The following is a 21535-nucleotide window of genomic DNA, read 5'->3' on the forward strand; positions in this document are numbered from 1 at the left end:
ACTAGCTACAAATATCGAGAATTTGTGGGCTCTTGGTCACCTTGTGTAAGCGCTGCACATGTTTCAAATCTTTTTTTTGTTGATTTTCTCAGAACTAACATTTTTGGTATTTTTCCGTACGCGAACATTCACAACGTTTTTGCTAATAAAAATTTTTCATTAAAACTTGGCACACTTTTTTACCACATTAGTGGGTGTGCAATGAACCTCAATAAGCAAAATCGTGCCACAAGATTTAATATGGCTGCCTGTTATACAAAGGTGCCCCTAGTGTTAGTGCATAATTTCTTGGTTATTTAATCACTATAATTTTAGTACTCATCTGATGTCATTTGCTTTGGTTCATTGCACTGGCCAAAGCTTCTTCTATGTCTCTGCAAAAAATGAGGTTTTTTTGTTGAGTGGAATTTGAGTTAGGATTGTTCGCGTGAGGCCCACTTTTAATGAAATTTTTAATTATGAAAAATTAACAAAAAATAGGACTTGCTTTATAACGCTAACATCCTACTAAAAAAAGGTCTGCTTTACAATGTAGACTATTATATCTAGTGATTATCGCTTTTTAAAAATTTTTTTCCGACACTTGGCCTCGTACCTTAAACAAGAATTTTTTATGAACTTAGGTTTGAACTTCGGTTTCAAGGTGACATCATTTGTGTGATAGATTTGTGTAGATACACGTGCATCATCTACAAAACATCAACGACATATATAGCCTAGAACATATTTAAAATCAATATTAAAGTGTGTGCTGCACAACTGCACGTGAAACGAAGCACCTCGTGACGGCGACAACCACTTGGTTTGAGTTTAGACAACTAAAAACCAGAGCTACGTCACGAGTTCGCATTGGCTGCCGTGCTCCTTGCGTGCGCTCTCTCCCTCAGTTGTTCATGGGGTGCTCACTTGTATGTTGTGCCACATGCAGCACGCATGAAAAGGGTGTCAATGTTTTGTGTGTTTGCGTGGCCAGCTGTCAGTCTTTCGTCAGTTCTTTCTTGGTGTCTCGTCCTGCTGCGCAGTTTTTTCTTAATATGTTCCCGTACCAACTCGCCCAACTTTCAACCCTTGTTATGCACAAAACCCTGCCGAGTCCCACCTCACTCGGTGCCCTCTAAAATACAAACTGTGAAAGGGCGCTATAAAAACATCTACAATTAATGAACCGTCGCGCGTTCAGGCAAATGAGGTTTCCAGCCATGATAGGGGGGTCATTAGCTACTTATTGCAACAGAAAAAACAGGACGTAAAAATTTTATTGCCAGTACTCATTTAAAAAACAAATCTGAAACCAAAACTACTACATTCTTCGAAAACATTATACCGCAGAGAAAACATCAACAGTCCAACAACTGCAAATGATGCTAAACTGTAAACAGAAGGCCATTCACCAGGCAGTTGCAGTGCTGCAGTTGCTATACGGCATAAACAATGTCTTCTGTGCTTCGTGATGGTGCCAGTCTAAAAGCAAGAGCACAGAGTGCACCCTGCCTGCTACAAACTTGATGTCACGAAAGGGAAAAAGCATGGCAGAGCTTTGCAGTCTGCAAATCCCAATCATCACAAGTATTTATTTATTTATTCATTTGGTTTGGATACACAAAAAACCAAAAGACACAGAGAAATAGGGAGGGAACTGTAACCTAAAGGGGCGCAATGCTTCTTCAGGAAGGGGGAAACATAGAGGAAAGGAAGATAGGAGGAAAGAAAAGAGGAACGAAAAAACAAATAACACAGGCGGGTACACAAATCCACAAACAATATAAGGTGAAGAGAACAAAAGACGCTGCCCAGAATAGCAGCTTTTGTAGGACCAGGTGCATACATCTAGTATGCCTTGACACAAATGTATGAAAAGGTACCCGTGCTTCAAGTACTCATGCGGTGCCAACTTTCTTACTAGTTTCCTCATTCTGAATGGGAAAGTAGCATAGGTTGCATATAAAAATGGCATGCACATGAGCAATAATATTCAAAGCATATTGTGGGTTTGTTTAATGCAGTTATATTAAAGCAACTCAATGCTTTTCAAACAAGTACTACTGCTCTTGATTTTTGTGTCAGTCTCTGAAACAAAAATTCAGCAAATAGAACATTTTCTTCCTATCCTTTAGTTCCGTTTAAGTGGAATTTACTACATTAATCTGACATGCATGTTATTACTTCAGTGTAGCTGCTGCCAATTATGTCCACCTGCTAGGCAGATGGGTCACGCACCAACTTTGACGAATGAATTTTTACATGATTGTAAACAGTAAGTTGCACCTACACTGAATGCCTTTTTGAAGCATCTTTTGGCATGTACTAGTTATGAATTTTATCAACCTATAATAACACCAAGTCAGCAAAAATTGTGATACATGCCCTTTGGTTTCATCACATACACTTAATTATTTCATCGACGATTACTGTGAACCAAATTCATTCGTCCATGTTCAGTTACCACTAGTAGAGAGAGTAAACGTACCCAGGACAGCCTCACAGTCACTTGGAGTGCCTCCGGTAGCATCACCAATAAAACCAGGTAGGCATTCTTCACAATATTCACCCTGTGTATTGTGTTGGCAGTTCTGGAGTGAAGAAGAAAGATCAAGACAGAGAGATGTCAAATTATTTCACTTAGCAGATATTTGTTTCGTTCGTCTAGTGCATTAAAATTGTTGCTTTATAAAACACTAGTATGCTCAAAACTAGGATATTCTGCATCTGTCTGGAGCTCCGGCATTGATTGAGTCATTTCCAATTTGGAAGCCGTGCAGAACCGTGTCTGTCGTTTTATACTTTCAACTATAAGTGAACAAGTAGTGTAACTGCCATGATGTTAGGTTTGTCCCTCCCTCTTCTCATCACAGGTAAGTAGCTTCATTATGAAATTTTCATAAAATTTGCCACGACAGCTATCTGAAAGAAATAACTAACAAGACCGCCTTACATATCAGCACACTTTGATCACCACAATAAAGTTGGGATTCCATCTTGTCACAAAAAATGTTCTCATGACTCATTCATACCCAGAAGATGTGTCAGCTGGAATCACCTTGCCCATGATATTGATTATATAACAAATACTAATGTATTTCATAAAACTATTTCTTTTTCTCTAAATGAATGTGTGCTTGTTACTGCATAATTTCTTCCCCAACAGTTTGAAAGTTGTTTTCAATGTATCCCCACTGCATTTCTAAGAATCATTGTCTTCCTGTGCGTCTGTGCCTATTATGCATTTGTAAGTCTTTTTCTCATTTTGTCTTGCAGTTTATAATGTATTCCTTGTGTATCCTCTTTCCCCTCTGCAATGCCCCCCGGGCCCTGAGGGTACAAGAAATAAACAGTGTTTTGAGATGCCGATTCATCCTACAGTGTTACACCGAATGCCATCCTTTGTACACTCACACTGCAGGCTCCAGTCTCTGGGTCACAGTCACTGGAGTGGCCATTGCAGAAGCAGGGCACACAGAGCCCCAAGTAGAGGCCAGCACCTGAGCGTGTGTATCCAGCATCGCAATCCTCACACGAAAGGCCCTTGTAGCCAATGGGGCAACGGCAGTGCTCCACAGCGTGAGCCAGGGCCTGCCCAGTCGGATACTCCACGGCTATGTCAAGAGATGCCTCCACAAGGCTGCGCCAATCAAAGATGTGCACTTCACTAAAGAATTTGCTCCAGCTGCCTTCGTTATTTTACAAGGTAATAATGATTACACTAAGAAGTAAAAGAGAAGGATGCATAAATTGAAAAATATAGCAACTTCACCTCTAATGTTTTTTTCTTACTCAGCAAATACCCTAGCCTAGGCATGCCCTATTTATTCCATGGCATTTCCCACATTTATGCAGTCTTTCATAGGCATGCACACAAGGGCGGCACCCCCCCCACCACCACCCCCTTTAATCAGATGGGTTACGCACCAACTTTGACGAATGAATTTTTACATGATTGTAAACAGTAAGTTGCACCTACACTGTTTACAGTGTAGGTTACAGTGTAGGTTACAGTGGGGCGCCAAGCCTCCTCCATACCTTTCTATCATTCCTTCCAATAGTCATGATGATGCTTGTGTTGCGGAAACCCTTTGCCGGGTGGAGGAGGCTTGGCACCTCGCTCGACTGCATGCTCTGGCTTCACAAAACCAGTATTAATCCCGATATAACAGTAGACAACAGCAGGTAGCTTATGACCCTGGTCACTTAGTGTAGCTATGGATTTCTGTACATAAATGTGAACTGTGCTGAAAACTGCTTGCCGACTATACTGGACCATTTATCATGATTGAGCATCTTTGTGAGGTGTATTGCATGCCTCACTGCCAGTGGAAGACAGTCATCCAAGACTGTTGTCGCACATATAGCCTACCTCAAGTCATTTACTCAGCGACTGCCCAACTGACCTCTCACCCAGCGGGCTTCACTGTGAGAGGAGCAATGTTACAGTGGGTCCAATCTAGTGAAGCAGCAGCGACAACAACAAAGGAGCAGAAAGAGAAGTATGATGCACAGTAGCGGCACACACTTACCGCCCAGCCCCTGTAAATAAACCTCTTTTAAACCTTGTTTACAAACCCCAAAACAATCTACAGGAGTCCCAGATCCCTTGAGTGTCTCTTGTAACTGTATCGGTAGATTGCACAAAGCTCCCACTAGCAGCAAGCAGCAGAAAGTTACTGAGGCAAAGCCCAGAGCCAGAAGCAAAAATATCAGCGGCATTAACAAGGCCCCAGTAACTAGCCTTCAAAGATGACTGGTAGCTTGTGTTCATGATAGGCATCAACTTTTGTTGGTGTAGTTTTTGTCTTGCTAATGTGACTAACTGAGTGGTCTTGACTTGAGATTGAGCTGCCCTTTTCTGCATAGCACAAACCACACAACAACTTTCAGGTGCCATCTTACTTCTCCACAATGCCAAATGGTGCATGCTGCGCTGTCACCCTGCCTTGCTTTTGAATGCCTCGCTTTTGAATGCCTCGCTTTTGAATGCCTCGCTTTTGAATGCCTCACTTTTGAGTGGGTGATTTGAACACAGTAGAGGAGCACGCTTCATTTACCTACGACTTTCTTGACAACCCCTACATTGTTTTCTGGCACAAAAAAATCTTGACAGTTTTCAGGAAGGGCATTCTAACAATCTGTATTGACTTCGGTGTCCCTTTATATGTAATTATTAAAACAAAGGTAATGAATGTTCACACAGAACAGAAAAAATGCAGTGTAGGGACTAGTTCACCACGGAACACAAACATATGTACAGATATTTAAGGCAGGGACAAGTGTCCATATATTTCCACTCCATCTTTCTAATGTGGCTAAAATAAAACCTATAAAATTTACAGTTGCTTCAGCAAAAAAAACCTATAACATAATATTTAAGTAGAGGCAGATCACCAGGCTCCGTAATCAGCACATGAAGCACGAAAATGTGTCTACAGTTACCTGGCAGTGTCGGTCTCTTCACTGAGTGTTGCTTTTACAAGTATGGAGCTCAAGTCGGCAAGCACCATCAGGAAGTGCTCTCTGGTTGCAGGTAAACCATCAGCTCTGATCCATGAGGTCTGAAAGCAGTTATAGTTGAGCACTCAAACCAAGAACTTTTAAGTAAGCATCTTTTTGGAAAAAGCAGCTACTTTAATTAACAATGTTATAAGAAAGCACTGAAGAAGCGTATACAGTGCAGACTAATGGGCACGTCTTCTGTTACACAGGGTTCCTGAGAATGAGAAAACATAGCGTTGGGTTTCTAATCTACAATGACATTGTAAGTAACATTGATGAATTCTACGGTATCAATGAAAAGGAAGCAAGCATAGTGATAAAACTATTTAGGTGATATAAAGTGACAGTACTAGGCTATATGCTAAAACATACAGCTATGACAATGAGCAAGAAGAATAGTTCTATGAGGATAAATTTGCAATGCAAAAAGCATGCAGTAAAAGATAAGCAAGACAATGTTATTAGCAATTTTAATGACATAGTGAATGTGGCAGAACTCTGCTACTTTGAAATGTACAGTACTCAGGCAAGCTATCCAGCCTGGCACAGGACACTGAAGTTCCATGTGTAACTGTCGATGAAGTTAGAAAGACCCTACAGTATATGTCCCGTGGAAAAGCAGCTGGAGAAGATGGTTGTGATTTGACCAAAGATGGTGGGTATATTATATTTAAGAAACTTACAATACTTTATACAGAATGCTTTAAAGCTTTAAATGTACCATTGAGCAGGAAAAATGCCAATATTATACTAACACATTGAGGAGACATAAAATACTTCAAGAATTATACACCCTTCAGCTTGCCTTCAGTATTATACACAATACTTGAGATAATAATTTCAAAGTAGAGAAACACTTGACCTAATCAACCTAGAGAGCAACCTGGCTTAAAAAAAGAGTACTCTACAATAGATTACAGCCCTGTGATTCATCAAGTAATTGAGAAATCTGCCAAGTACAACCAACTCCTATATATACAGGCATTCATAGACTACGAAAAGGCATTCAACTCAGTAGAGATACCAGCAGTTTTGGAGGCATTGCGTCGTCAGGCAGAACTTAAGACGTGTGAATACTTTACCCAACATCTATGAAGATTACCACAGCTACCCTGCTTCTCAACAAGTGAAAAAAAAAGCACTCGATAAAGTTGTCAGGCAAAGGGACACAATCACTTCAATGTTCTTCGCTACATGCTTAGAAAAAGTATTTAAACGACTAGATTAGGAAGAAATAGCAATAAAGATTAACAGAGAATACCTCAGATCAATTGCAGAAAATGACTGAAGACCTAAACCAAGAAGTAGGCTTGAAGATAAATATGGCAAAGGAATGAGAGTTCACAACAGGCAAGCAGACTAAAATCTGTATGTTTGTCAAGGTCTATCTCCAACAGGGAAGCCTTCTCATGTAAAGGAAATTCACCAAAAAGCAACGATGGGCTGGAGCACATATGACCGTCATTGCCCCATCATGACCAGCAACTAACCGCCGTCTCCAAAGCAGAAAGTGTACAACCATTGCTCTTGCCGGTGCAAATATGTGGGACCGAGACTTTGAGGACAGAAGCTTTATAAGGACCATGCGGCATGCGATGAAATGGGAAATGATAGGTGTGACATTAAGAGATGGGAAGGAAATAGAGGGGACCAGAGAACGCTAAGAGGTCATTATGGATGGGCACCAACTAGCCCATCAATGCATTGTGTTAAGCACCAGCTGATTTTTGCAAAAATACAAATTTTTGAGATTATGACTGACTATATATTTTTGTTTACAAAGTAACAAAGAACTAATCATGCGAAGCACCAGGTCCTAGTTTTTAATTTTGACAGGAAGCTTTGCATATTCAGAAAGGTTGCTGTAGTGTCATTTGGTTTACCATATTGTACAACAGTAAGGAAAAGCATAATAATTTCATATTTTTCTGCATTCTGCTTCTTATAAGACCTGCATATAAGTAATAATGCTGTTAGAACACATTAACTGAAAATGTAACTCACCTCATACATTGGAATTGACACTGTCTGTGGAAACCTGAGTTTCAGCCTCTCAGGATGCCTGTAGATGAGTATGATCTTGTTTCCCTGATAATGAATGCAGTATTGTATCAGTAAATAAAGCTGCAGGAAATACCAGTAAGTGTCAAGCAAGGTAAAAACTTACTGTGATCTGGACATCGGGACTTCTGCTTTGTCTGTCAGTACCATCACTCCTTATTGTATAGTTCAAAAATCCCCCATATGACGTCACCTGTAAAGAGAAATAGCACAAAAATGCAACAGATTAAATGGCTACCATAAGTAGAAATAACTTTAAACGGACACTAAAGAGCAAAACGATTTTTCTCATATTAGTAAAGTACTCTTTCACGATGCCAAAAACACCACGCTTGCTGCAAGAAGACGCTTAGTAAGCGAGAGAACTCGCAAAAAGAAAATGTGGGTGGCGAAGCCACCTAGAAGTTTCCGCACCATTCGCCGTGACATCACATGTTTTGACGGCGCCTACTAGGGACTACGTTGTTCGTAATCGGTAGAAATGAAGTACATTGTCCTCTGAGGGGGTCATAGACTTAACATACGAAGTTTGGGGTAATTTTGTTGAGCCCATGGCACCAAAATGCGATAAATGCACTTTGAAATCCGTGACGTAACACGGGGAGATTTCGGTGCGAAATTTAAAAATGAAACTTTGAACTTGATTTTCTCCTCTATTAACAAACCTATGATGGCGAAATTAACGACATTAGACTTCTCAGAGCACAACTTATCAATCTAAACCAATTCATTGTTCCTCTTTAGTGTCCCTTAAGTAGGCGTGTGCTGTTATTTCAAATTTTGAACATGAATTGAAAAGCCCATGCCATTTAATTCATAATCTATTTGACAATTTCCAAACTGAAGTTGATGGGTATTGTTTCTTTGTGAATATATGATAACAACACTTATTGGTGATGGACAGAATGATAGATGTCAGGACTTTTCTGAATTATTCTTCTGCAGAATAACTGCTGCAGTTGTAGCACAATGGCAGCAGTTCTTCAATGAACACATACAGCACATAGTTCTCACTAGTCAATTCAATTCAATTTTCAATAATTCAATAAGAATGACTTTCCTTTAGGTATATAGATCATATACAAAATTTTAAAATTAGTTATTTGACCAGTGTCCCCATGTTTGCACCTAAACAATTTATGGTGCTGCAAGACCACACTTTCTCAGTATATGCAGGTATTTACACTAGGTAACATGCTTAAGAAATACCATTGCCATACAGCTCCAGATGATTAAAAGCAGTTATATTTGTAGCTACAAGTGCCTCAGTTATTATGCAGCTTAAATCTTAATGATATGCATATATTAAGCCCAATCTCTTCTTATATCAAACAGACTCTGCACAAGTTTCATATCTGATGTTGATTAATAACTGTGAAGTTAGTCTATATTTGATTAGATTAGAATATTTTGTTGTATTTGTGCAACCGCAATTTTAAAAGAACGCCAACTATCAGTTAAGTTTACTTTTTCATTGCTGTAAAAAGTACATATGACTGCACATGCTCCGACACAGACACCCCCCCCCCCCCCAGAACAAAAAATCCAACAGAGGCGAATGGCGCAATTATCTGTATCTTTAATGCCATAAAAAAAAATCTCTTATCACATATGTATATTTGCAAGAAGCTCTACAGTAGTTACTAGCTGTCAGCAGTGCCTCTGTGCATTCTTTTCCCCTTTTGTTTTTGTTTTTTTCTCTGTAATAAATGCCTACCAATTACCCCAGACTTCAGTTACTTTACAACGACAAAAAGCCCATATTTCTAAAAGGCAGGCGCAACTTTGCTGCTCCACTCATCGCTCACTTGTGATACGTAACTACTGAACAGAGAACTCCTTTTAATGTCAATATGTTTAAAAATACTTCCTCATGTGAATTCATGATGTGGTCGTTGCTAATGTTGCCACTACTGTTCTAATAACGCAACCACGTATGTGATCAGGACAATGGTTACATATGTGGGGTTACATTTGATGAAATATGCAATGAGGAAAGCATACTTGATGAACCTAGCCATGCACAGAAGTGAACTGTTGGCAAGCGTTAGAGACCACAAGTTTCTAGCACCAACTTTTGCACTACCAGCGACTTACCTTATCGCCCAAGAACCTCTGAGGAAGTTGCCAGTAGTAGGACTGACGAGGATGTGCTGCAAAGTCCTGATAAACCAGCTCCTTGCTCCGGGGATCCAGCTTCAGTCCACGGTCAATTGTTGTAGCCCTGTCTAAAGTTGTCAGATGGACACCCTCAGTACTAGTCGAGAACCTTAACACCTCCTGAAAAACAGAGATGGTGTGATGTTGACTGGTCTTCAAGTATGGAATTTTGATTTTTACTTCAAATGACTTCCTAGTTTTTTATAGAAAAACACTGATCTTACTAAGATTCAATGAAGTGAAGAATTGTTATTCTTTCTCTTTCAAAATGCTTCGCTATAGAAAACTGTGTTAAAAAACCACTGTGCTTTACAATATTTCTTTTGCTTGACCATTCATCAATACGTCAAAATATTAACAGTGCCACAAGGCTTATATGAGAGAGCTATAATGTACAAAGCTTACAAGAGATTTAGCTCAAAAAGCAATAACACAAACACTGTGCTGAACATTTTCAGACAATTAGTAGTAAGTAAAACTAACTTGGTGCAAGAAAAAAGGCACACCTGCTCTCTATGGTAGAAGCTACTGGAACAGGACTTGGTGATGCCCATGCAGAAGCATTCCACACAGCCAAGAGGAGAACTTGGGTGAAGGTGGAAGGAGTTTGCTTTGCATTGGTCACATGAAGCTCCGGTCACCAGGGGCTAAGAAAGGACAGATGTAGGACACACAACAATCCCACTGAATATGGCTGAGAATAGAAGCACATCACTCTACAGTTTTGATACATCTAGAGAAGACAAGAAGTACTGACTTCTAACAAAATTTATTAGAAAATTCATGCAAAATATGTACAAGTTGCATTAATCATCAATGTTGAAGCATTGTGGAAGCATATATCAAAATGCCAAGGGAGAGGTGATCTACACCCACACCACAGACTTCTTCAAGCTACCGTTATGTCAAAGATCTTCCTTTTCACCGGACACTGGCCTGCCTACGAGAAAAGATGGGGACCCCTGCGTATATGTTCTGGGAACGGGATAATGGGCAAGACCAGACTGCCCCTTGCTGAATCAGACGGCGCGGCCAAAAAGAACGAGAGAAGGAGAGTGGCCAGCGCGGGGAACTCGGCGGCCGAGCAGTGACGAGAGACATTTTGTACAACAAAGGACGATAGATCCTCAGCTCCCTAACCCAGTTGTAAATATGTCAAACAAACTTCTTGTATCATTTAGAAACCTCAGCGCCATCGAGTTATTGATAGCGAACCTTCTTATAACACGTTACCAATGTGGAGTTGACACAGGCATTTTCGAAGGGACAATTTTATTTTATTTAGTTGGTGAAATAACTACCATCAATGGCCTGTAATGCATTGTGTGAGAAAAAAGTGCATATCCTGGGGTGCCCAGTGGACAAAGCTATATTAGTTTTGCCAGAGGAAGGCACCAAGTGGCCAATATACATAGTTTTTATGGGATTCTTGAGGCGCATGTCGAGCCTGGACCAAAAGGTTGATGCTAAAAATATACTGGCTGGTGATGTGCAACATAAACATACCTTGCACTGACACAGGCCGGTTGATGGACTTCGCTGTGGACTTAGGCTGCCAGCTGTATCACACTGTGGTGCACCTTGTGAGAACATAGTTTCCACGAATGTTAGCAGATTCATGCTAATCTATTGCCTCACTTTATGAATACGCAGACAGTGTCACACACATGCAGGTGCTTATAGCTAAGCTTGCTGGCTGCAAAGTAACAATCTACATTTATGGCTAGCAGTACCATAGTCATTCCCCTAAAAATGATCACCATTAGTGCATAATTAGGCTTGTGTGAAAAGTAAATTTTAGGTCCGAAGCGAATTCAAAGCGAATAGTGATTTGGTCGAAGCGAATTTCGAAGCGAATTCAAATAGTTTATATCGTATATTATAAAAAAAGGGAGCATATTTGTCCTGACCCAACTAACCAGCGCAATATTTTTAAAGTTGAAGCAAGGCATATGCATATGTCATTCTTTTTCGTTCAAAGGGAAGTGGAAGCAACTTTGAGTAATAGCAGGATTTGACTTTCTGTAGAATGCAAGTGATAACCTGTAAAATATGTTACGTTTTAAAATTTACTATACTTTGAGCATATAAGACGGTATAACAAGCTTTTAAACTTAAAAAATTATGAATCGATGTGAGGGTAATACAGTAAAATCTCATTAATTCGAACTCTGTTATTTCCGAATACCGCATAATTAGGATTTCCTTGGCCCCATATTTTGCAATGTAAATTTGAGTAGATAATTTGAAGTGGCGGTCAGTACCGGCCCGGTTAATTCGAAAACTTTGGGTGCCATGTGCCAAATCCTCGATCCCGATTTAGCCGCAAATCCACAGAAACGATGGCCCTTAGGAGCCACAAGGCAGTGCAATGTAGCGATACTAATGGGTGACAAGTGAAGCATTCCAGCCTCGCTGCTTACAGCGGAAGAAAAGAACTAAACAAAAGGCGGTCTCGTGGTCAGCTGAAATGTGCGCCTGCGGAAAAGACGTGCTTCACTGCAACACAGCGGTGACACGTGGGCAGCATGACGCATGCTTCTCTCAACGTCAGCGCGTCATGGTTTAGCCATTCTTTCTGGGAAAATAGAGAAATTAATGAAGGACGGTCTGATGGAATTCGCGACGTATGCGAACCTCCAAATGGCGGTTGTTCCGGCAATTTGCGCACTTGCACTGCTGGCGGAGTACCTGCCTGAAACGCCTACTTCGAAAACTCAGTTCGAAAACTTCAATGATCATCTTTTCCACCCAGAACACATCGCGAATTCCGTCACACTGGTCATTATTTATTTTACCAGAAAGAATGGGCGAATGGTCGCATCATGACGCGCTGACGCTGCGAGGAGCAGGTGACATGCTGCCCGCGGGTCACCATTGTGTTGCAGCGAAGCACATCTTTTCCGCAGGCACGAATTTCAGTTGACCACGAGACCGTTTTTTTTTTCCTCTTTCTCTTTTTTCTTGCGCTGGCAGCAGCGAGGCCTGCCGTTTCCCCGGTTTAGCGGCAAAACTGGGACCAGGTATTGCTGGAAGACATAACCCTTGTAGCCTCAAACTAGCAGGCACAGCAAACGACCACCTCTGATTACTTCCAGTAATTCAAAGTTCCTTGCATCCCGCTTTTTGTATGTTTGGTTAATTCGAAAACCCGCTTAATTAGATTTTTCATAGTCCAAGTGACTTTAAATTAACGAGGTTTTACGTATGTTCATTTAAACTTGAAGTGGGGCTCTTCGCGACAGTGCGGATTTTTCCTGGAAAGGTGTATTCACGGTACAGCACTCCTCCACTGCAGTGAAACAACCTTTACAGGGGGTTACATGCGGTTTATTATGTCTATTCGTTCATTTCGAATACTTCGAAATTTCCTAGAATTTAAATTCGTTTCGAAGCGAATTCGAATACTGTAATATTCGTTCGAATATTCGAAGTGCTCGAATATTCGCACAAGCCTATGCATAATGTATTAATACATTTGATGTGAAAATAACCAACATAAGGTTTTAAAGTTTAAGACAGATCATGAGCAAGGATCCTTCTGCAAATTTATTTTATGTAGTAATTTGATTTACACTGTTTTCAGCCTGACCTTCAGATATGCAATCTTGGCATTGCAGCATATACTTCTAAAGGAGGTGACCTCTATAATTGAAAGATAGTGTTGACTTTTATTGAAAGAAACAGCCCTTTGACTTGGTGTCATATTCTATCATCAAATAAAATACTAATAGTGACGAAAAGCGTGTAACCAAAATGTACAGCATTAACACAAAAGTACAAAGATGAGTAGGATTAATATAATATGTGTGGAAATCATGCATCATACCAGGACACGAGCTAAACAAGTGAAAATACCTACTCAAAACATCAGACAGCACGCAGTCAAGTATGAGCGAGAAATGTTCATGCAATTGTAAGATACAACTGAAGCAATATGCAATAAACTAGGAAAAATATAAACAGACAATCAAGCCAAGGAAAGTATAGGGGTGGTTACTGCAGTAATATGATACAAATGTATGATATAAATAACAACTCCTATACTCTCCTTGGCTTGATTTTCTGTTAGTTCGCATTATCGTTGCATCTAACAAAGAAAAACGAGCCCTTAAATTCCCCTTCTTTCATAGGAAACAGATGGTAATACTAATTAGAACAGATTTTGTAAAGTAGTAGAAATACATATATAAAAATTATGTATTTTCAGCTTTGGTACTATTATCGCAAAAACAAGAAATGTTTTCCCATGTGATGCAATTACAATGTCTATTTCGGTGAAAATACCCGTCAGTTATAGTTTTATTATGCTGTGGAACTTTCTCTTCTCTAGGGCAGAGTGAACAGTGCGAAAGATTACAATAATGGCATCAACTAAGAGCCATTTATCATCATCACTAATCTAACACTGATGCATGAAACAAAGAAAAAAAAGTGGGGGGCAGGCAAGCAGAGAGGTGCGCCAGACCAGCGTGCCATTAAGGTGCACAGCACCCTCACATGCTCAAGGTTAGTAAGCGGGAATCCACACACCACAATTGCTCTCATCAGACATGTCTATGCAGTCTGCCTTGCCGTCGCACCTTTTGCGAACACTGAGGCAAGTTCCATCAGGACATCTGAATTGGTTATAACCACATGCTAGGAGTGAGAACAGCAAGAATCAGTGAGATGAAAAGCATGGCAGGAAGAAAACCCACAGGACACGAGAGAAGCAAAGAACCCGTTTAGTCGCCTTAGGTTACAATGAGCCATTGAGGTACTGGTAAAGCACCAAGGGATACTTATTTTAGTACTTGTAAGCCCAGGACCACTACGAATAAATTTCTTATTAAGAAGAATATGGCACACAACCTAAAGTTGGAATGTAGGCATTAAATTGTATTAAAAAATATTATCGCTTTTCTAAAGCAAGTGGGGAACTACAGCTTTAGAAGGTGTCATTAAAATGTTAGCTTGATGAAGCACTCTGAGAAAAAAAAGTGATGCATGATGACTGATGTTAAAATGCATAGTTTACTATTACTGCCTCCATTAGCTATCTCTATGTTATGTTTACAGAAAAGATCACAAAAGAACATGTGTCTACCCACAATGTTTGCTCATTATTTAAGAAGCCATGTCAAAACTGGTGCTATAAGCACCACCCATTGCTTAACTCTAAATAGCATCTAACAGTATACACTTTATTCTCTCTTGCATTAAAAAAATTTTTAATGAACCTCATAGCCTGCCATGTTTTTTTTTTTTTTTTGCAATCCAATTCACTTCCAGGTGTAAACATACAGGGTTTCTAAAACTAGTTGGACCCATACGCAGGCTAGTTGTGGGTCCACTGAAAGAGAAATATTTTTTGTTATTGAGGCTTGCCTATTTTTAAAAAGATTTATTTGAACTCTAATTTTTCATCCTCAACAACAATGGGGCACTGATGCAGGAGAGCCTGTCAAACCAGAACTAATGCTTGCAATGAAGCAAGAAGATGAACAATGCAGCCCTAATCCACAAATACTGTTTCTGTTCGACAAATCAACAAAAGATGAGCTATTGCATACAGTGCCATCTTTTTTTATCCAGTATGCTTTATACATTTCATACAGTCTCTGGATCTTATATTTCTGCAGAATGGTTGCATTGCTTAGATAAGGAAAGCATTGCAACATCAGGTCTACACTCTACATGCACAACAGCAGGCTGAAGAGGATGGCGGGGCCTGCACATGCTTCATTTTCTTTCACTCTGAAAAACTTCAGCAAAATATGCAGACTTGTCAATTCTGTTCAAACCTTCTTCGTGCAATAGGAAGCAATACAGATAGAGTATGCCACCTGTACCACCGAATCAGTCTACGAGATACTGCTCAGCTGTCTAGTGGCAGGTCCTACATCCAACAAACAAGCCATTGTGTCAACAGCAGGCAGGCTAGCTGTTTAAAATAACAAGTAGGCAGCAACCTGGCATCTCATTCATTCATTCATATTCATTGAATCTTATTACACTGTCAGTCGAATTGGGGCTATTACAGGAGACTGCACTGCACAGCACGGCAAAGATTGTGGGTGCTTTCCTGATCTCGGCAACACAACCATTCTACAGAAATATGGGATCCAGAGAATGCATGAAATGTATAAAGCATACTGGATAACAAAAGATGGCTTTGTCGGATAACAAAGGATCGTTGTAACACAACTATATCATGAAAGCGTATAGAAGGCAGAGGATGTGTGAAATATGCAATGTGTACAAAAATATAACTAAGATGGCATCCATCAGTGCACTTTCAATTAGCCCATCTAACAGTGACATTTAATATAGAATCATATGAAATTGCCTGTTTAATACGGCAATAAACATTAATTTCAGATCAACACAATGCAGTTCACCTTCTTGCTTCGTATCGTATTTTCGTGCTTGTTTTGACCCAGTTACTCATAAATGAAAAAAGCTTTTTAATCGTACCTCAGCAAGTACAAATAATAAAATACTGTTTTGCTTCATACATGTAACAGCAGAACGGGGGAAATTTATATTGAAAGAGAGCGCGAAGTGTGCAATTTTTCTAGACATGTTGCTCACTGCAATGTGTTGATTAAACTTGTGCCACTGACTACTCAGTGATTTATTTCATGTGTGCAAGCACCTCGAACAATTTTTGAAATGTGGTCACCACTAAAATATACAATTTCTTCTATGTCTAAGCATACTCCCAGAATTTGAGGCCAGATTATGGCTGCTACGCATGATTCTCAATTGCAGGATGTGCAATAAAATTTGAGAAAGTTGGTACTTATGATGTTGATATTCTGAAACTGGAATGCAAAGGTCCGCACATAGACTAAGACCACATGAAGAAATGGTTTAACATAACTCTCACACGTCCAGCTTTTATTCACTAAATATTCTGCCAGACACTGTATTAGGCAAATGAATGCACGAATGAATCAGCAATTACAACCAGCTCGAATTAAGAAATAATTATCAAAAAGTGTCATAGCGCTAACAGACACAGACAAGGAAGACACTATGAGATGAGCGCTGACTTTCAAGTGAATGTTTATTGTCAGAAGCAACAGTATCAGTAGATCCGTACACAGAAGAAGGCCCAATCACTGCAGATGAAAACCTGTCGCATCCAGAAAGGCGAATTCATTTGCAATCAGCGCCACCGAAGGGCAGCTGACACAGCTATTACCAGCCCTCGCTATTAAAGGGGCCTTGCAACACTTTTTTTCAAGTAGCCATGGAATGGTTTCATTAAAGGAGCGTATTTCCTCACCAATCGACCACAGCGAAAATTTTTAGAATCCATCCAGTAGAAGCAGAGTTACAAAGATTTTTCGCACACTGTAATTGCTTTCTCTCTTCTCTCGTCCTGAATAAAGCGCTGGAAGCTAAGCAGGGAGGGGTGGCACGGGGGAAGAAGGTACGTCACGTGCACCTCGTGACCTTGAGCACTTTTTCCTTATTTCTTCAAATGCACGGCGTACTTTCAGTGCAATCGCGCATGTGCGCGGGCAAGTGGCGGCTTCCCGCGGCGGCCGCAGTAACTACCGAGCGCACCATGTTCAAATCAGCCAATGGCGTGTCCAGTGGCAGTGACGCCATAAGCATCATTTTTGTCGAGAGAAGAGGAAGCGCTTTTTAGCTGACTTTGAGAATTTATTGTAAATCCCAGGCCGCGTGCTGCACTATGATGTTTGGCTCGCGTGTTCTCGGGTGCCTCGACTACCTATCGGCAGTGTTTTCTGACCATGCTGAAAAAGTGTTGCAGGGCCCCTTTAAGGTAGCTTCAACTGTCCCTCACGTGTTTTTATCGGCATTTCTATACACACCAGTGCACTCTTTTAACAAAGCTTCGCATCCAGAATGCTTATAATGTACAGGCACGTGACCAGCCCAATATCGGCCCAACTTCTGCTTATGTTGTCTTAGCCTATCGTTCAGGCATCTCCCCAACACCCCAATGTAAACTTTCCCGCAAGAAAATGGGAAACGATACACTGCATTGTTTATGCATAGAACAAATGGAGACTGATGCTTTTTTATACATCCGTTTCTTAGTTAATGTCTCTTAGCTAACGTGGTCTGTGGCCTTGTAAATGCTAATTAGTTTCTGTGGAACGTAAAATAGCACACCTACCTTTACCTTCCGTCCAATTTTCTTTAAAGCAAGTGCCACATTGTGCATGTACGGCACGACAATGTTGTTTATTCCATCAGAACTTCTCGCACATGCACCATTCTGTCTAACTTTTTTAATGCGCTTTCTGTCACTGCCACTTTCCCCCACTGTGTCTTCCTTGTCTGTGTCTGCTAGTGCTATGACACTTTTTGATGCATTTGACCAACTAGCCCAGAAAGCCACATTCACAAGAAATAATTAGTCCATACAGATGAAAAATTACTTACCACAGTTCTGCTCATCAGTGTAATCGTTACAGTCATAATGACCATCACACCTTCTCCTGTAATCTATGCATGACCCATCACCACACTGAAACTGGCCAGGTTCACATTCTGAAAAAAAAAGTATAAGCAGATTACCACATTGTGATAAAATGTTCCCGATTTTGAACACCACAGAGATGAGTCAGAGGCTATTTTGTTATACAAGCTTGTAGTCCAAGAACACAGAAAGGCAAGAAAAAATTCACAGAGGACAGTGCATGTAGAATAACTTTGCATCAATTGAAGGTCACGTGGGACTGCTGCTCAAAGTATCAAGCTCTCCTTATCATGTGTAATGAGGAAGGAGAGGAGCAACGACTCAGAATTTGCATTTGGTGTCAACATGAAGACACTGATTCATCGCACTGCCTTTTCTTTTTACAGCGAAGTCTACGCTGCAGCATTCCTTTGCCATGTGGAGTTCTAAGAGCCTGCACATAACATACAAACACTTTTCTTGGAAATTCACATATCAACTGTCTTGAGAAATATAGAAATTATATGAAATATAGAACCTGGAGGAGAAGAGGTGCGTCACACTTGCTTTAGCCTACAGCTGTCTTGCTTAATGGGCAGTATAGTCAATGACAAGTGAAACGCTGCCAAGACATGTGACAATCTCAAACACAATACACTGCACAGCTGAAATGAGGCTAAAAACACAGTAAATTACAACACCTAGCATGTACTTTGCTGTGTATGGAAAGCAGTCCAATTTCTGTTCAGAAAACAAATCTACACAGGGAGTAGACAAATAAAAAAGTTAACTAAAAAATTTGGCAGAGGGCTGGTTAGGTAATATACCAATGTTTGCATACCAGTTCTTGTGTGTGAAAATACCTATATGAAAGCACCTGATTGAAGTAAATACACAAACACAGGAAACCGAGTGCAATTCATTAGCTGTTTATTATTCAAAAACTAGAGAATGTAGTATATGTGGCATATTAACTTTCATGGTGCATATCGAGAAGACCGCAACCTGGATAATACACTTTGCAGCAACTTTTTTCAGTCTGTGTCGCATTATATGCACGCAAGACATGGTGACTAAAGGTTCTTCCATTTTCGGACATTGCTCACTAAGAAGAAGGAAGGGGCTAGCTTTCGTCACCATGCCTTACATGTACACGATCTTACACTCGATAAAAATGTTGCTGCAAACAGGGTGTCAACAGCGTTGCCACCTGTCTGGTTTTTTAGATAGCAGGCCGGTTACCAGTTCGCATCGGTCGCCATTGGCCGTTTTTTTTTGTCATATTATCGTGATTATTTATTTTTTAGGGGTATTTTATAAGCATCAGTTCAACAAATACGATGGTAAATATTTATAGTCGCTCACCAAAACTCTTATGCTATTAGTCGACCACTTTCTAGGATCCCTTCAAATGTAGCGATCATTGGAATAGAGCATATTATTGTGCATGTATGGTACTATAGACGTCAAATGAAACACGAACAGCAGCAAGCCATCGCAATGGTATAGTGCGCGTCATCCAGTTATCATGGAGAGGCACGTGCATCCGCTTCGGCAGCTCTGCACATATGCGTGCTTGTCCATCATGATGACTGGTGGGCACGCACTATACCATTGCGAAGGCTTGCCGCTGTTCGCGTTTCATTTGACGCCAACAGTACATGAATATCCAACATTTTTGTGGCATATGCACTCGATACATTTGTTTGTGCCTATAATTCCACTTGCCTGTTGGATTCAGATGCAAGGAGAAGCTTTTTATGGACGAAATATTGTGGTTCCTTTTCAGTGCAGCACATTCAGAGCAATAATAATAATAATTGTTGGGGTTTAGCGTCCCAAAACCACGATATGATTATGAGAGACACCGTAGTAGAGGGCTTCGAAAATTTCGACCGCCTGGGGTTCTTTAGCATGCACCTAAATCTAAGTATACGGGCCTCAAGTATTTTTGCCTCCATCGAAAATGCGGCCACTGCGGCCGAGATTCGATCCAATAAGCGAAGTGTCATTATAATCGAGGAGATTTTTTACGCCAGCAATTTGAGCAGTTGTTTAGCTCAGTGTGCCGTTTTTGTTTGAGCATTAGGTTTATTTGGCTCAAGGAAAGCAATGGCACATTATAAACGACACTGCATGCCGAAGATTTCACATAGCGACTAATGTTCAATGTTAATTCAATCTCCTGTTAACCGATCCCCCCCATTGAAGGGCCGGTTTTTTTTTTTGGGGGGGGGGGGGGGGAGGTGGCAACTCTGGGTGTCAAACTAAAAGAAATATATGTGTTCATTTCAGGTTCGGGTTCGATGCGCTCCATTTCCTCCTGTTCCCTTCCTGCATGCAGAAATAAAAGTATATAACCCTTCTTGAACCAGTCTGCCACACTGAAACAGTTCACTAACTGGTTTGGCACAGTCAACTTTATCTTTGACACATTGCACAGTGATATTAACATGTGCTGAGCAAAAACACTCCAGGCAGCACTGCTCATGTGACTGCACTTGTAACTCTAACCAGGAGCTGTATTTTGTAATTTTTCATTTCTAATCATGTGTTTTGCTGAGCACATAGAACATCTGCAAGTCAGAAGGGAGAACGTTTGGGCGTGTTGGTTGTTCATCGTTCATCAGCAACCACAGCGCAATAAAGAACCTTTGTTGATAGTGAGCGCTTGTCCTGGTCACTTCCTTGTCCCCCGTTCTTTATTGTGCTATGGTTGCTGATGAACATTTGCGAGTATTGCCAGTAGGTAGAAAAAATCAACCCATTGGTCATCTTGTCCCTTTTGCACACAAGCTATAGTAAGAAAAAGTTAACGTTGTTCACGTATCAAGAATAGATGAAGTGGTCATACCTTTTAGGTGACATGATCCATCCACAGAGCCAGGTGGGTATCGCTCATAACCTGGAGCACAGCGTTCGCAACGCCTGCCTTCAAAACCAATGGGACATGAGTTGCAGGTCACTTGGCCATCGGCCTCCAACACACAGGTTGGAGAAAACCTAGGACAGCAGCACATATAACAAATTAGATGTGAATGCATCTACCTGAGGTGTCTTTCTTAATGTAAAAGCCATTCATCTGGTTATCTTAACATCAGTACTCCTTCCCAAACATATTTATTCCCTTTATATTAATAATAATATCTGGGGTTTAACGTCCCAAAACCACGATATGATTATGAGAGATGCCGTAGCGGAGGGCTCCAGAAATCCCTTTATATTAAGCCCAGCTCTTATATGCTCCAGTTAATTACTCCAATGTGCACCGGTAAACCTACTGTGAATGTTGTGGGCTCAGAGCTCACAGGCAGTAAGTTGTTTTTTTTCATACACTTTAATTCATTTTCCCTTTATGTCATGATTACTACACTTCAATTAAACCTACAAATAATGCCCCCCCGT

At 40.5% G+C, this 21535-nt stretch overlaps 1 protein-coding gene across 1 annotated transcript in view; it reads right to left on the reverse strand.

The window, feature by feature from the left end:
• The window catches only part of LOC119389360 (basement membrane-specific heparan sulfate proteoglycan core protein-like), a gene marked incomplete in the record, with an annotated part of 213331 nt that overhangs the window by 54191 nt on the left and 137605 nt on the right, over nucleotides 1–21535 (reverse strand). The window contains 11 exon segments of the mRNA XM_049414410.1: nucleotides 2468–2570; nucleotides 3394–3619; nucleotides 5425–5543; nucleotides 7489–7572; nucleotides 7652–7738; nucleotides 9643–9825; nucleotides 10212–10352; nucleotides 11212–11285; nucleotides 14239–14346; nucleotides 18115–18222; nucleotides 20985–21133. Coding sequence (XP_049270367.1) covers nucleotides 2468–2570; nucleotides 3394–3619; nucleotides 5425–5543; nucleotides 7489–7572; nucleotides 7652–7738; nucleotides 9643–9825; nucleotides 10212–10352; nucleotides 11212–11285; nucleotides 14239–14346; nucleotides 18115–18222; nucleotides 20985–21133 — 1382 coding nt within the window.

The sequence above is a fragment of the Rhipicephalus sanguineus genome, chromosome 4 (assembly GCF_013339695.2).
Source record: "Rhipicephalus sanguineus isolate Rsan-2018 chromosome 4, BIME_Rsan_1.4, whole genome shotgun sequence".
NCBI lineage: Eukaryota > Metazoa > Arthropoda > Arachnida > Ixodida > Ixodidae > Rhipicephalus > Rhipicephalus sanguineus.